The sequence below is a fragment of the Chanos chanos genome, chromosome 7 (genome assembly GCF_902362185.1).
Source record: "Chanos chanos chromosome 7, fChaCha1.1, whole genome shotgun sequence".
In the NCBI taxonomy this organism is placed as follows: Eukaryota; Metazoa; Chordata; class Actinopteri; order Gonorynchiformes; family Chanidae; genus Chanos; species Chanos chanos.
The window spans coordinates 26,744,871-26,762,686 of record NC_044501.1 but is presented as its reverse complement, the minus strand read 5'-3'; the positions used below and the strand labels follow the sequence as shown (position 1 = coordinate 26,762,686).

The 17,816-nt window shown below is 41.8% G+C and overlaps 1 protein-coding gene across 1 annotated transcript; it reads left to right on the top strand.

Moving 5' to 3' along the window:
- The first annotated feature begins 313 nt into the window (after positions 1 to 313).
- On the top strand, positions 314 to 16,501 carry peli3 (pellino E3 ubiquitin protein ligase family member 3). The gene is made up of 7 exons (XM_030779699.1): positions 314 to 576; positions 8,781 to 8,981; positions 10,457 to 10,586; positions 10,938 to 11,039; positions 11,539 to 11,751; positions 14,927 to 15,115; positions 15,733 to 16,501. Exons 2-7 carry the CDS (start codon positions 8,809 to 8,811, stop codon positions 16,330 to 16,332), a joined length of 1,407 nt encoding a protein of 468 aa, XP_030635559.1. The 5' UTR covers positions 314 to 576; positions 8,781 to 8,808; the 3' UTR covers positions 16,333 to 16,501.
- The last annotated feature ends 1,315 nt before the right edge of the window (positions 16,502 to 17,816 follow it).

Below are 17,816 nucleotides of genomic sequence, written 5' to 3'. Positions count from 1 at the left end.
GTGAAGGATAAAAACCATGTCGGCAAATCGTGATTGGCATTGGTGTGCATCTCAAATCATGATCCATTTCACATGTGCCATACAAGGCGTTTGTTAGGTCACTGACAAATCTACTGTAACCTGCTGCTGGCAACCTAATATGAGTCTGTAAACAGCTACCTCCGCTGGTTAAATCGTCACTGCAAGTGGGCACTTGTTGTGGGCACTATCAGTATCCGAAGGCGGGCTTACGCAAGAATCGTAGAATTCTGACCAACCGAAGAGACGCACGATGTGGGCGAGGGCAGAAACCAGATGAACATGACTCTTTCAAGATAAAGTGCGAGGAAGAGATGGGCGTGACATCGGGATGTCTGGACCGCGATCCGACTCCTGAAGGGGTAACATCCGCGCTGTCTATCTTGTCCCCGATGACAACGGGAAGGAAATGCTAAGTGTTCGGTGTAATGGCTGTCCCATCGTGTTTACCGTACCAGGTGATGTTTTAACAGCACTACGCCCTATTTCGTGGCCACACGGGGATTGACAAGCCAAGAGAATTCAAAGCAGAGGGACCTCCATCTCAAGCAACAGCGGGTATTTATTGGCTATATGTCAACTGATAGCTGTTCGTTTATGTCCAAAGTGTGCTTGGGATTCCTCTGCTGAGGTTATTAATATCAGACTGTTGTATAAAAGGAACTGTACTTACGTCAATGCGGGCTCTTATTGCGTTCGTTTTACACTATTATTGTCTGTGCAGCGGAATCCCTTGTGTACTTCCTTTGCCTCTCAGACTGCTGTCCTCTGGAGTGTTTGACATTAGCAAAATAAACACTATATTTCCGTAACTCTATAGCAAAATTACACCTGTGCTTCTTTTTACTTTGATATCTGACGCAAAATATTCTCAGGCAAGGTCCCAGCTTAGCATCGAAATGCAAGGTTGTCTAACCGTCTGTATGTGGTGTGACAAGAGACGCAATCCGCTGCAATCTGTCGTTTTAAACCATTTGAGAGTCTGTGCAAGGGATATAATGTTTGAATGTCGAATTAACACAGTCCCGCTGCATTAAACAGATCCTGACCTCATAGTCGTCAATTATGAAGACGTGTCTCCACACTGAAGGGGTGTTGGACCATCAGTGGGCTAATACTAACGTATGCAACTTGGGTGCAATTGCAAGGTGGCCATCACAACTCCTAAGCCCTTGCTTCAGGCCTGGCAGTTATTCCAAGGCTTTTCATCATATAGTGATCATAAATTATTAATTTTCTCCAGAGACTGATGATAATTTAATAAATGATTGTATTGATTGCTTCTGATTTATTCATAAACCTAATATGGACACACATAAAAACATTCTAACTCGAAGTCAAACGTGAGGATGTAGTTATGACATTCTCTCCAGAGGATAGAAGATTACTGTTGCATGATGTTTGAAAACAGAGGACTCATAATACGGGTGAAACTTCAGCAAATCTAAATAGAGCAAAACTAATTTAAGAAGTCGTGCGCCAAATTCTAGTATTTTCCCTTGTCGCGTGTGTGCCCTTGTGTTTTTCGTGGTTACTGGCAGCAGGCTTCCACCTGTGAAATGTTTACTTTTAATGAGAAAATAAAAAAGACAACGTAACACAGTGAACCTTGCCCCCATCGCTTGTGCAGATGCAGTCAGAGATGCGTGTTTCATGCTAACTCACGGAGACGCTAAAGGGCCGCCAACGATACGCTAGTTCTGTCTAGCTGATATGTTGTGAGAGTAAGGTACGAGGTGTGATCCCTGCCACAGTTAATTTTTTTGGCCTAACATCTACGCTAACCGAAAAAAGAGAAAAGGAACGTATTTTTGCTTGCTCTTTATATGCAACTTTAAAGATGCTACAGTTTTTTTTTTCGTGAATTGATACGTCTAGACTTTGGAGGTCTAGGTCCAACGGCTGGCTTGAGCCACTGGTCAATCAGTTTGCCGACAGTGCTATTTATAGGATCAATAGAGCAAGAAGGTAGTTCAACTGGACGCTACCTCGCAATGAGGTGAAAGCTATCGCTGTCAGAGGAGGTTTTTAAAGCACTTTTCAGTATGGTTAAATTATAGTGGACGTGACGAAAGTGGTGCAGACATGGCGGCCTGGTGAATCCCAATTAAGAGAAAATGAATACTGGGTGTTGGTTTCTATTCTTATTGAGCTTTAGGGCACAGTTATTTTGGATTGAAACCCCTTTGACCCGTGTCAAGATTAAAACATTCTCCTGCTTTGTGTTTAATGAGTTTTTTATGAGTCATTGAGTTTTAAGTCCTTCGCTGAGTTTTATGTCTGCTCACTGTTCGGAGTTCATTCTCGTTGAAGAACAAACAAAACAAACAAGATGAATGCTAATTGAAACTAGCGTTTAATGCTAATGAAATTTAAAGGAAGCTGCACATAAGAAACACCTCAAACGCTTAGAATGGATGGACCTTGACCAACAGCTGTGTTCATAACTGTAGTATCACCCTCTTCTAAATGATGAATTGGTTTCCTTTTTGTCATTTGAACCATTTTTTTGCTTTGTGCAATACCTCATCATTACTATTTTAACACAAAAGAGAGAATCTGCAGTCATTTCAAGGATTGTTGGTAGTCCTATTCCCGTAGGTTTTATTTATGAAGACACATTCAACACAGTGATGAACCGGATCTTGAACATCACGCTGCACAATGCACTGTTGTATTTGTGGAGGCCCTAAGCACGAAAAGCTTGTACAGTATCTCCTACACACTGAAATATTAAAATGAACAATTTATTATTACAGGTAGCAAAAAAAAAAAAAAAAAATCATTGTTTTGATGTATCACCACCAGTTATTTAACTGGAATTATAACCTTCAGTGTTCGGCTATGTCAGTAAATAGGTGCCATTTTTACAACTGTCATTGTGGCCACCTCCAATAGCATAATAACACCATATCTCTTTTTCCATAAAATAACACAAATCTACAACTGGAAGAAGTATAATGAGTGAGGAAAAGGACAGACCATAGTTTGTAAGGCTAAGAGTAAGACTATTATTACACCATAGTTAATAATCTGCCAGTGAAAGAAGTAAATGACAGAAGAGAGAAATAGAAGTGGTAGTTAAAATCAGACACTATAAGACTGCATAATTTATTCTTGAGATAATATCCTGAGATGTGTAAATTTAGCTCGCTGTTCATTTGTTTCTTGATGGAGATAGATGAGGCAGTCTCTCTCTCTCTCTCTCTCTCTCTCTCTTTCTATCCCACTCTCCTCTCCTCCCCCCTCCCACACCATCACACACTCCTCTGCAGTGGCAGGAGAGCAGATTGTGGGAGTGAGCACAGGCAGGAGGGGGCAGAGAGAAAGAGAGACGTTTTGAAAGTGAGGAAAAGCTAGATGGAACCAAGGCTTTTGGGGCTTAATATTATTAATGAACGCAAGAGAGTCAGCCCGGTGCCTTTATCAATATGCTGTCCAATAATCTATCGGAGAAACACACATAGCACTGAGCTGTCGTGTTGTTGTTCTCAGTCGTCTTCAGCCTTATCTTCAGAGAAAAGCTGAACACAGTTTTCTCATTATAACCTCTCTGTTTCCTTCGTTTCTTTCATTTTCTTTGTCTTCCTATATCTTATATCCTTCCATTTCTCTTTAACCGCCACCCTCTCTCTCCTCCCCCAGGTTGTGGCAGTGGGTTGATTAGAAACTGCGTGGCACAGAACAGGCAATCCATCACCCTGCCAAACCGTGAAACAGGCGCTCCCACACACACACACACACACACACAGAACTGACTAGCTTTTTGCTGTCCCACCCCCTGTCTACCATGGATTCTTATGGTTCTAGGCCTGGAGGACAAGGCTGTTGTTTTTCTGACAACCCTCTCCCCTTATGCATGTGCTAAAGCTTCACCTCTGCACGCCCCTATACCCAGCACCCCCCCCCCCTCCCTCTCCCTCTCCCGCTCTCTCTCTCCTTCTATCACCTGCACTGGTATGCTTTTTCTATTTTTGTCCTCCAGCTCCCACCCTCCCTTCCTCCCTCTCTTGCTCTGTCCATCCTCTATTCTACCACTCAACACAGTTGAGAGCACGGGAGGAACATAATGAAACTATGATGGATTGGCGGAGTTGTGATTTCTGCAGTCTGTCATCTCCTTAACTGGGGAAACTTGCCTGGAAAGGTGCCTGTTTTACCAGAGCTTATCTTAATTGAATCCTTCAGGAGAACATGCTATAGTGAGCAGAGCATATGAGAAAATATCTATATGCCTTTTGTCATTATTATTATTCGATATTGGGTGTCTTCATCAATTCATAATGAGTATTGTATGAGGAGTTACGCAGAGCAACAGATACAATTCTGGATATATAGAAATAGTGAAATGCCAGTGTTTTTCTTCTTTGAGAGAACATACAATAGGCAATGTAAATACATGCACTGAAAAAAAAAAGACATTGAACTTCGATCAACTTTACACACACACACACACACACACACATATATATGTGTGTGGGTGTGTGCAAATGACACACACATTTTTAAATGCCATGTCATGACTTAGTTACACACATTACATATTATTAAACAGACATTCCAGTGGTCGAAGCTTTGTCATTTGTAAACAAAATAGCAGGTCAACCCAGAGCTGACAGAACTTAATTTGCAAATGGCTGAGCTGCAGAACAGACAGGAACAAGTCCCTTTTTTTAGGCTAGGACACTTTGAGGAAGGAAGCATAGCACATATAACTTAAGTAAACTGAGTAAATTAATTAATCAACAAGAGTCGCATTGAAGTAGCGTTTTGGAATTTTTATTTTTCAGCCATTTGACGAGCAGTTCTCTTAAAGGTCAAACATACACACCGCAGTGATGTGAACTATTGGGTTTCCTGTCATACTCGATGCTGATGGGCTTTCCATTTTCATAAACACTAGTATATCAGGGTCTCATAAAAAATAATAGAAAAATGATGAGTCATCTGAGGCAAAGCTCAATGTGCCAGCTGTTGATTCGTTTGCTCTGTTGAAGCTGACTGATTCACGCGGCCCAGTCGTCTAGAGTGACTGGGGCTGCTGTCGAATAGTCAAAAAAAATATATCCTATGTGTTATCCTAACCACTTTTCCTTGACCTTGATGGAAAATGTCATGAGGTCAAAGAAAGATGTGAAGGAGAATTCATAAGGACTTAGGAAAAGACAACCGCGGTTCAAACCTGTTGAATTAAAAACATCATCTTGCTAAAAACATCTCATATCCCTTTTTCTTGAAAGACAGACTTCTGGAAGTATGAGTAATCCATTCTCAGTGTGACAACAATTTTGTTTCACTTTTGTGATTGGGGGCCTATATTCCTTTTTTTTTTTCATTTCAATTCCAACCTTGGTGATGAAGTAACATTTTCAACGGGTTGTCCATGTTTATGTAGCCTGCATTAGGGCTGGGCGGCATGGCCTAAAGTTTACATCACGGTATAATTTGAAGCACTGACATTAATGGTATATATCACGGTATATTCATTTTTCTTAAAATTTCAATATAAATGCTTCTGAAGGGGTAAAGCACTGGTATGGCAACTGCATGCCAGCTATTACTGTACTCTTAACTGTATTACTAGGATGTTTTTCACATAGTACAGAGGTATTTTAAGAACAAGTACACAGTGATGGCATTTGTTATGTCTGTCCACAACTGACTTTTTTTCTCTTAAGGGCAGCCTTTGGAAAAATGCCTCGATTAGTTGATACATTAATCAGTGGAAAAATAGTTGCTAGTGACAGTCCTAGCAGCAATTATGTAGTGATATTGAAGAAAAACATTTGTTATAATGAATTAAAGTGTAAAGAAATCAAAAAGACAAATTCATAAAAATAAAACAATGATGTGCTAGTTTAAAATATTGATGCAGACACAGTTTCAGCATAAACGTTAATGATTACATTGACTAATCGCAGCAGTCCTACTGTCTAGGCTCACACAGAGCGAAACACCTTGTGAATTTTGCCCCACCACTTTTCGCTCTGGCCGCTGGTCCCGAAAACAGCAAGCAAGTTTCGCTATCCTGTTAGTGGTAAAGTTTGAGTGCTTAAAGGAAGGTCTACAATGGTCTATTTGTCCATGTAAGTGCCTGATCTGTCCCGGCTGCCCGATCCACTCTGCATATGTGCACGCTTGCGCAAAAGTCAACTAACCCTAACCCTAACCCTAACCCCAACCCCGACCATAAGCGAGTGCATGTGCAGAACGGATTGGGAAGCTTGAATGGATCGGGCACTTACAGCCCGACCAGAACCATTGAGAGAGTTTTTTCTACTGCTCTACCGCTTGCTTTGCTGGATTCGCTCCGATTTCGCCCAATCAGAACGAATTAATTCATATTGTCAAAATCCATATCGTAGGGCAAATTCATACCGGTGTACTTTCTATACTGTTTATACCTACTACCACTAGCTTGCATGAGACAACAGAGTAACTGTACGTTCACACTGAGAGTGGCGAGAGCGTCAAAATTCACTCAAGCCGCCCTGCCAACAACGCTATCAACAGCAATCAAACGTGTAGACCGACATATGCAGACTGACCACAAGTAGGGTATAAGTTAACACCAAGTGAAATCTTTTAAATGTGAAGCTGAGAAATTGATCGATTAAGGAAAGAAATGAACAATTACAATGACAAGTTTGGTAACAAAATAAACTAACGAAATAAACTAATTATAAGCCATTTGAGTGGTGTGACTTTTGCAGTGATGCTAAGTGCTAACATGCTAACAATGCTAACTCAAATTTCAACATTTCAACCCGCAACGGCTATGATCAAACTCCCCTCCGTTGTGCTGGGAACTAAATTACATGTTTGGTGGGAACAAAGGTTTACACGACTGTGTTCTCCAGAATTCTCTAGTGGGTAGCACTTCTAAATTCTGACTGGTTGCCGCCGAACCGCGTCATAGCTCATTACCATAAAGTTAACCGAACTTCAACTTTATTCTGACGCTTAAACCGCGCTCGCCGCGCCGCTCTTCGCCGGCTCACATAGAAAGTGAATGACTTCCGGTCGCCTTGACGCTTTCGCCGCTCTCACTGTACGTTCACACGTAGCCTAGTGTGAGTGCAGTCGGATTCTCTTAGCACCACGATTGTCTTTTCCCAAGTCCTTATGAATTCTCCAGTGGTTAGAAAAGACAGGACGTAATTTTTTTACTCTTTGACTGCAGCCCAGCTCCTATCATAGCTGCCACTTAGATACTTCCGGGTTATTTCACTCGGTTAGGAACCTTCCTAAGCAAAAGGAGTATTCGACCGCAGCCTGGATTTCTGACGCTGTAGTCTCGAAATGGAAAACAGAAACCCATGTCACAAACACAGTTATTCACACTCTATAGTGTAAAGCAGCTGATGTCGCTAACATTTCTGTGTTGTTCTGAGTTGAGAGCCTTTTAGTACATCTGCGGAAATACCACACTGCACCGATCTTTTCCAGTCGGTATGACTGATTGGTGTGTAAAGCTTTATAGGGTTTCAGATTATGTCTTATATATATTGCTATTTAATGTTATTCCTGTCATTTGGAAAGCCAAGCTGGCTGTTGTAATGACAGTTTATGTGGAAGAGTGTGTAAAAGATATTCTATAAACTCCAGTATCCATCCAGTCCCGGTATGTTCTTATGCGGATGAGTTTAGTAACAGGCCTTATTTTGTTAGTGCCTGACATCTTTGTGTACTCTGAGTTATCTGTAATACCCATTCTGAAGCCCAGATGACGACTACTATATCATAAACATCTGCAGCCTCATATGATTTCCTGCCAAGTTCATAAATACTACATCGCTCTATTCTTAAATGTTTTTTTTTTTTTTTTTATAAAGCATTGATTTTGAGATATTTATATTTAAAAAAAAATTCCAAATCCAAACCGATTACTGGCCAAGACACTTACCAATGAAATCAAAAAGTCCAGTCAAGGTGAATTAGAGACATTAGTTGTATTATTAGTGGGAGGGATTAGTATTAGACTGCTGCTGTAAGAGCCCAACAACATGTGCTAACCCCCTGTAAATGCCAGTGTTGTCACGCCCTCCAAAGGGTTTGTGAAAAGGTTTTTACAATCATGGGATTCATTTGGAGTTCCCTGAGAACGTGTCAGATTGCTGATTGATGGTTAGCTCTTTGTTACGTGTAAACAGGAAGCTCACTTGCTCGCTTCAAGATATATCAGACAACAGGAGCATGATTCTGAGCTGAACAGACCCAGTAAACACAGCCATATTTCCATTTTATTTAGACTAGGTTTGGCTTACAGAAGATACTTTTAGCTGAATGCAGCCCAGTGCTCAACAGTATTTGTAAAACGGTTGGTTTTACTAGACCCCGTTATGTAACATGTATAAAGAAAAATCACACGGTTCCGTGGACGTGTTTCAGAAACAGACAAAACTGCTGTCAATAGCCACCTGTATACTTCACACTGATGTTCTCTACCAATATGTGTAGACATTTTATGAGTACATTACTATGTATGTATACAATATTATATCACAATAATACATCTTTTTTTCCTGTAAATATGAAGATAACTGCAGGGAACATGCCTCTACCGGAATGCCCTGTCATAAGATATTCCTACACTGTCAAAAGACAGTAGGAAGAAATAGCCAAACAATGGGAGGTTTCCCTCCCCATAGCACTTATCTGACTACATCTCATCATGTAAGGAGAGAGAAATGATCTCTCTCTCTCGCTCTCTCTCTCTCTCTCTCTCTCTCTCTCTCTCTTTCTCGGTCTCTTTCTGAAAGCTGTGATCCTTTACTGTGGCCTGCTGTCATGGTTTTGGAAGGGAGCTCCGAGGCTCTGTGCCCCCCGCCCTCCCTGGAGCTGCGTCCGTCGTGCAACAAGAGCCAGCCTTCACCCCCCCTGGGCTCTGGCTCCCAGCCCAATGAAAGTCTCTTCCCCGGAGACAAGGAACCCGTGAAGTACGGAGAGCTAATCGTGTTAGGGTAAGTGATACTCACACGGCTTATGTGTGGTGAGCAGGGGGTCTGATGGAGATGAATTATGTTTATTATTCATGTCATATTACTGGGTTAATTGTGGGCTCTTAAAAACTACATCATTCAGAAGTTATCTTTCAACTGATAGCTTCAATTTACAGATTAACACTAATGTTGCTTCTTTTAATTTAGCCATTTAAGGGAGGGGAAGGTGGGTATTTACAGCCATATGTTACATTTGAGGATTTTTGTGTCTCACAGAAAAAAAAACCATTTTGTGTCAGCAGAACCAACTGATTGCACATGATAATGTAAAAATGAGTAAACAAACAGAAACAGACAGAACGGAACAAATAGAACAGTTTCCTGTGGTGGGGTGGTGGTGGTGTGTGTGGGTGTGTGTGGGGGGGGGGGGGGGGGAGGTAACCACAGGACCACAGTTAGCTGTAGTAGAGCTCTTAAAATGGTTAAAACATCGTTTTTAGATTCTACTGTGTTCTGTCCCTAAACCCAAAATACCATTAGATGCGCAAGTTAAAGAATTCAAACCTTACTTATCTGAAATTAAGGTTTGAATTCTGATCCCCTTGGATGAACACACTCATCCAAGTTTTATCACATCCTGCCTCAAACATAGAGCTGGTTTTCAGACTCATCCGTGGAATTAAGCTGCTGATATAAAACACCACATCTGACTGCCGACAAAGACATCATTCACGTTTTGCCAAGCCGTGTTACAGAATAGGGAAAGAGTGCTTTGAATGGCATGTGATAACGACACCTCTCTCATACTCAACTACCGATCTCTGCGTCTGTGGGACGTGTGATGGATTTTGTCTGTGAAGGAATCTAATGCATAAACCGCTGAGGGATAGTGACAGGAAATGCAGAGAATGGATATGATATGCAATTGCATTTCACTTCTGTTTTGATGCACCTCAGCTGTTCAGTAATGAGAAGGAAGTCTGATTGTCTAAGTTTTATGCTAGAACAATCACAGGATGTTTTTAGGGATGGTCAAACCCATATTACGACTGGTAATTTTTTAATTTTAGTGACAGAGATCATTTTAATTATCAGAGCAACTCTCAGATTCTAAGTAGCTGATGACTGGCTGGTTGACATTTTAAACTCAGGATGATATATTACCAGACACCAGATAATCATTAATCAATGAACTGATATACACTGGTATCCATACAGCTCCACAGACTGCTCATGCACGAGTCAAAACACACTCACAACCCCCCCCCCCCCCCAAAAAAAAACACTTTAGTTCTTCTGAATAATTTCACAGTATTTTATGTGTATGCATACATAACCTAATCACAAAGAATCGTGAAAATCTGATATGCGTTGAGGGTTTTGGAGTGTTGTGGGTTTTAGAACGTCAGAGAGTTTCTAAATTATGTAACTTGCATGTAAATTATTCAAATCACTTTTAAATCACCAGCTGTGCTCTGGCCTTGCTGTTATTACAGGCACAACGGATCGCTGGCCAGTGGGGATAAGGGACGCAGGAGAAGTCGGCTGGCCCTTTACAAGAGGCCTAAGGCCAATGGGGTCAAACCTGATGTCATTCATAATGTTTCCACTCCCTTAGTGTCAAAGGTCAGTTTGTGTTCTCTCAACAGTTAAATGTATGTGCCATCAAAATAAAACAGAGCTTAATGTACCAGAGTCTTAAAATCTGGCAGTTGCTTAAAATCTGCAGACTGTAATACACTCAGAATATAATATGGTATCGTATGGTATAATAGAATGTAATATGCTCAGAATATAATATGTATAATATAACATGTATATTAGAATGTAATGTACTCAGAATGTGCAATTCTGTTTTAGCAGGGTGCCTAATTGCCTGAGCCTGGCATACTCTCCAAGTATCTCCTTGTTTAACTGAGTTGAATGAAAGAGCTTTTCACATTATTACTTCCTTTTAAATGTGTTGTATTTGCATAGGCCCTAAGCAACAAAAGCCAGCACAGTATCTCCTACACCCTGTCCAGGAGTCACTCTGTTATTGTGGAGTACACACATGACACCAACACAGATATGTTTCAGGTAAGCTGTGTCGAAATGGACGGAACATTAGACAGGGTGATAGAAATGAAGGTGACACCATTGCAGATGTTGTGCCTGCAAAAAAACTGGTCACTGGAGCATTAAGCTTCTCGTTAAGCAGTAGTGTGAAGAGGAAGAATATAGTGACGGTTCATTGAATGTCCCTTGAATCAGTGTACGCTGGAGTTTACTGAAATCACTTTGCTTTTTGTTTTTATATCGCTAGTCTCTCTGAAATCCCTTCAGGTCTTAGTTGATTGAAGCTGGTCATTTGAAGTCTTTTTTTTTATTTATCCAATTTTCTGTCAGCTCTTTTTCTGTGTCAGAATTCGCCAGACCAACAGTAACTCATTAGAAATTCATTACAAACCAGTGTGTTACCCTACTGAACTAAAGATATCCCATTGCTTCAATACTTTCCCTTGTCTCACCCCATCTCTGTGACCTCTCTGTGTGTGTGATTTTATAATGTCTTCCTAACGTTTTCTTGTACTCACAGATCGGCAGATCCACAGAGAGCATGATAGACTTTGTGGTGACGGACACAGTGGGTGGCGGTCAGGCGCAGGGCGGGGCCGGAGAGGGCGGGGGGCAGTCTGCTCAGAGCACGATCTCCCGTTACGCCTGTCGCATCATGTGCGAGCGCAGCGCCCCTTACACGGCACGCATTTACGCTGCGGGCTTTGACTCCTCCAAGAACATCTTCCTCGGGGTGAGTCACAGTGGCAGTCACAAGACTGAGTCAGAGCAGAGCCTGGTAACATCCATGGTGAAAACATATTAACAGCATGTCTAGATTGTAACAGATTCAGAGGATCTGTGGTCCTCACTGTAACAGACGTAAAGAAGACATCCAGTTTGCCTTGAAAGATCCTGAGGAAAATAGTGTAAAACATACAATATGAAAATATGAGCAGGGTAATTCATTCTTTTTCCATCTATTGTAAATGTAATACAGCAAAAGTAGTGCTTACACACACACACACACACACACACACACACACACACACACACGGTGGAACCACTGTCAGATGTACAAGTTATGCAGTAGAATTTTATGGATAATGTTATAAATGTTTCCAGGGTGTATATGGAGATAAGATATCAGACAGGAACAGTCACAATGACAGATAACCAGAATGGAGAAAACTGCAAAGAGTACATGGAAGTCAAGGCGGTCTTATCTATCCAATATGTTTCTGTGTGTCACTAGTCTGTGCTATCAGTGACCTGCACTGCCCATGCCACAGATTCACAGAAAATGATTAGGGCAGACTCAACATAACACAGCCTTACAGTATGTGATCAAAAACAGCTGAAAAAATAGCTAAACGTGGAACTATACCAGAACATTCATTTAAACATTACAATACCTGCACTGGTATGCTAGTCATCTTCAATGCGTCATGGCCACATTGCAAAAATGAATACCTGTGCTTTTTTAGGACATTTGACTCAGGGCAGGCTATTGTTTTGAAATGAACCCTGTGGCACTTAATTTAAACATATCTGTGTATTTAACAGCTGTGTATTTAAGCAGCTCATTGATTTGAAGGATCCAGATCCAAAACTGAGGCTTACCCACTAACAGAAATGCATTTGTGCTTGTCCACGCTGCCTGTCTTCTGCTCATCTGATGTGAAATATCGAAGGAGAACGATTTTGGCCGGAAGGAATGGAGAGACATGGCCATAGATAACTAAGACTGGATTTCAAGCTTTGGTCTCTCATAGCAAAAATCTTTTACATCTGTAAAATGGCCAATAAAGCTATAGATAAATGGATAACACAGTTGGAGGGTCAAATAGCCTGATATAAATTATAATACGAAATGATGACAGTCATGCGGTTGTGCAATCCTCTCTTTGGTGAAGGTTAATAGTGCGAAGTATGTAATAGCGCAACGCAAACTGTCATTTAAGTGTGTTCAGAATTATGTCACGAATCCTGAAAACTGGCACATAGAGATGTGTCCTTGGCAAGGACCAGACTCAGGCTGTGCAGCCCACTGTCATCCTGTGGAGGTGGAGAGAAAGAAAGAAAGAAAGAAAGAAAGAAAGAAAGAAAGAAAGAAAGGAGAGGATGTAAAAATATAACTACAAGATACATTCTCAACCAGTAGGCGTTTTCAGTTATTAATGGAATAGCATGAAAGCATCCATCATCTTGGGGAATATTTCTTTCTGTTTTTTCTTTTTTTGTTTTTTTTTTTATTGGTTTGTGATTTATTAACCTATAATAATTATGAACATTGCTATTGGACATTTGGCATGTCAGTCAAATTAAATGGACAAATTACGTTAATGGGAACTTCCCTTAATATCTAAGGGTGAGTCATGAAAACTCTGTGAGTAATGTTTCAGATTTGACACAAAGGGAACTAGCAGGCATGGATGTAATATGTAATTAAGTTAAATGACAGAGGGTAAAACTTTGGCTATAATGTGTATAAATGTACAATAGACATAACAAGGACAAATTGATAAATGAAACAGGGTAGTTTAAATTGTATATCATTGACTGATAAAAGGAGAAGGAAGTCTGTGATGTCAAATGAGTACCTGACACATTAGTCCATTCTGTCTACTGGTTTTATTCTGATTATTGATGGGAACCACTGTTATCATTGAAGCTAAATTATGAATTATGACATGTCACATGCTTCAGGGAACATTACACTCTGGGCTGATCATGGATGTGTCCCGGAGAAGAAAACTAGGTTTCAGGTTTGGAAGCAAGGAAAGAATTGATTAGGGCAAACACAGCGAGTGGAATTCAAAAGAGTTAATCATGTATTTCAGTGTTTTCACATATAGTCCCCAGTTATCTTTCTGGTCCACTTCAGCTCTGATGGGGTCTCAGTTGTCTTTCTGTCCACACTATAGTTCTTGCTATCATTACCTGTGGAAGCCCTAAGATGCCATGAATTCCATTTTCTCATGACAACATGCTATTATTCTTAGTTTCCTCGAGATCTTGACTTGTCATTATCACGAAATAACAAAACTTTGATTTCCTGTGATAATGACATAATTAATTTGTTATTATGGGAGATATCTCGAATTATGTCATCTTGAGAAAATAAAGTTTCATTATTTCGTGATAATGACATAAATAAGTTGAGATCTCGAAAAACAAAGAAAAATAACACATTATCATGAGAAAACGGAATCTAAATTAAATGTAAATTCATGGCATCTGAGGGCTTCCATAGTTACCAGTGGCCATAGTTCTTTCTATTTGTTTTTTTGAATGTCTCAGTGCAATAGCATATGATCTGTCTACTGCAAGCCTAGAGGACTAAAATACAATGGCAACAGGCGAAGCGAACCTGGAGCGCTTTGTGTTCACGATGCACAAGTTTAGAGAACTGCAATGTGGACTTGGTTCGCTTGGTCTGAGTTAGTTTGGAGTGTTCACATATGCGCAAAAAATGTTTACTAAACGCTCTGAGTTTGTTTTGAGGGCTGAAAGGGACCAAGTGTGAAAACACCCTTAATCAAGAATTAATCATGCAACTAACAGGATGACTGTCCTGATTTGTATCATAACACCACACAGAGACAGAACACAAGATCTAACAAGACACGTGCTTTATACTTTTTATATGTCTGCAGTGGAGGGTATTCTTTAAGAAACTGTGTATAGATATTCAGATAAAAAGTCCACTTGTCTCTGCCCACATCTTTGGAATACCTACAGTGATGTAGAACACAGCTATAGGAATAGTGTGTGACTTTCAGTAGTATGATTCTCAGTAGTCTTTGACTTTCAGTATTATATGACTCTCAGTAGTGTATGACGCTCAGTAGTGTATGACGCTCAGTAGTCTATGACTCTCGGTAGTATATGACTTTCAATAGTGTATGACTCTCTGTGCGTTCTAGGAGCGGGCAGCCAAATGGCGGACCTCAGATGGTTTGATGGATGGCCTGACGACCAATGGGGTGCTGGTGATGCACCCTGCGGGGGATTTTGTGTCTGAGCCAGCCCCGGGAGTGTGGAGGGAGATTTCAGTGTGCGGGAATGTCTTCGCCCTCCGAGAGACGCGTTCTGCCCAGCAGAGAGGAAAACTGGTAAGAGATTCAGAGGGTTATTCAATCAATCAATCAATCAGTCAGTTAGTAAGCTGAAAGAGGGTACAAGTAATGGAATAGGAAGAAAGACCAGACACAGTTTTCTGTGTTCTGTTTAGTGTTTTGAACCCTTTGAAAGAGTCATTGCTCAAGGCCTGTCTGTAATACGGTAATCAGGAAAACAACCACAGCTGAAGCACAATAAGCAGACAACAAAGACATAAAAATCTCGCAGAATTGCAACTAAAACAATACAGCTGACGAGTTGCTGGCATGATGAACAAATACTGTCAACAAAGCAAATGTCTTCTCTTAAACACAGGACAGCACGTGTGCATGAAAGAGAAAGACCACTGAGATTTCATTTTTTTTACCCTCCTCAGCTGGATACATAAAATGTGTCGTTAAAATGACAATGCTTGACCACAGATTTGAAATATTCAGTATGCTGAATAGACTAAAAGAGCCAAAGCTGAGGTGGTCTTGGTGATCAGGGCTATGGGTAATACTGGGTTTGCGCTGGAGTGAAAGGGAGATGCCACATATGAAGGCCTCTACATCTGTAAAGCCGTGTATAACATCATGGGTGTCATGTTTGTCCCCTGGTGCTCCTGTAGGTGGAGAACGAATCCAACACCCTGCAGGATGGTTCCCTGATCGACCTCTGTGGAGCCACGCTTCTGTGGCGGACACCAGCCGGCCTGCGTCACACGCCCACCCTCAAGCAGCTGGAGTCCCTCCGTCAGGAGCTGAACGCCGCCCGTCCCCAGTGCCCGGTGGGTTTCAACACCCTGGCCTTCCCCAGCCTCGCCCAACGAGCCACCATCGACAAGAAACAGCCCTGGGTCTACATGCACTGCGGCCACGTGCACGGCTACCACAACTGGGGATACAGGAAGGAGAAAACGGCAGCTGGTTCGGGCGGCACTGCCCCGGCGAGCATGAGTGAGCGAGAGTGTCCCATGTGCCGTCGCGTGGGGCCTTACGTTCCGTTGTGGCTTGGCTGCGAGGGGGGGCTGTACCTGGACGCGGGCCCCCCCACCCACGCCTTCTGTCCCTGCGGCCACGTGTGCTCCGAAAAGACAGTGCAGGGGTGGAGCCAGATCCCCCTGCCCCATGGCACGCACGCCTTCCACGCCGCATGTCCGTTCTGTGGCACCTGGCTGACCGGAGAGCAAGGCTACGTCAAACTCATCTTTCAGGGCCCCGTCGACTGAACTCGCCGCAAAGGGGCAGACGACTAGACTGTTACAGAGACACAAAAACGAGGAACGAGAGATGGGAGCAAGAGGTGGAGCGTGAGTGGAACGTGTATGACGGATAAAATGTAAGATGAAGTTATGCAGAGAGAGGGAATGTGGTCTGGATTGGATAGATGAAGGTGTAAATAAAGGACATGAAATAAAAAGAAAAAATTAAATGGGTGTGTCAGTTGTATTTCTTTTTTTTTTTTTTTTTTTAGTCCCAATGTTAACACCACTTGAAATGAAAGAGGAAATGTTTAAGCTGGAGACTTCCAAAGCTTGCATAGCAATTCAACCCAATACTATGGATGATGTAAACAGTGGAGGCATGTATGAAAATCATGAATACACCTGCAACAGGTGTGCCACATATTGAAATAGGACTACAGCTATTTGTGTTTTCTAAGTAATTTTAAAGTAATGTGTCCTGGGTGTTGTGCTGTTCTGAGGATGTGGGGTAATATTTGTGTCAGCAGACAGAAACACTAGCAGAAAATTAATAAATCATAGATATCAGTACAGTGAGGTCATGTAACTATGCACTGTGGGTTAAACATGATGAAGTGAGAGAGGGAAAGAGAGGAGGAGAGAACATAAGTATAATGTGAATTTCTGTAAACAGCATCAACACAGCTGACTAACTGCAATGTCATAATTTCAAGGTGACCTCCTTCACAGCCTCCCTCAGAACTAACCACATCAGCGTCACCTTTTTTTCTTTTTTTTTTGAGGGGTGGGAGCACATTACCACATGGTAATTGCAGTTTGAGGAGAGCCATTAAAAACACCCCATCCACCTTAATTTAGATGGAGAGGGACTACAGCATATCTGTTTGTCTGCAGTGTTTCTACTCTGGCTCCGTCCCTGCGGTCAGCGGCCGTGCGTAGGCCCAGGGGAGTCTGGGGAGTCAGTGGTCCAGTCACTGGTTTGCAGCTCCCCTCACTGGCTATAAATAACTCAAGGTCATTGGTGCCTTCACACATCACCACTACCACACAGGCTACGTCTCCCTGAGGTCTGGGGGAATGCAGAGAGAGGGAAGAGGAGGGTGGGGGATACAGTAAACGAGTGTGAAAAGGTATCAGCCAAAATTCATATTTACAGGTCATTTGAACAGTATTTTTCCTCTGAGCTTAAGCCTCATGTCTGTGTTCCCACCGAAAAGGAGACTTTGACATACAGTAAAAATTCATGAAGATATATAGATGGCCGCATTACATTGGTAAAAAAGGGCATTACAGATAATAAATCGCTTCCCCCCCCCTTTCTCTCTGTCATTTGATGATAAAAATATTTCTCTCTGAAACCCTTACAAAGCTCATTCATCATTTTGCGTTGGATAGGGACAGTGCTGCAGGATATGTGGAGGGTGCTGACTGTGTAAAAAAAAAAAAAAAAGATGGTTTACTAGAGTGTTGGTGTTTGCAGACTGACCACTAGGTGGGGCCAGAGAAGT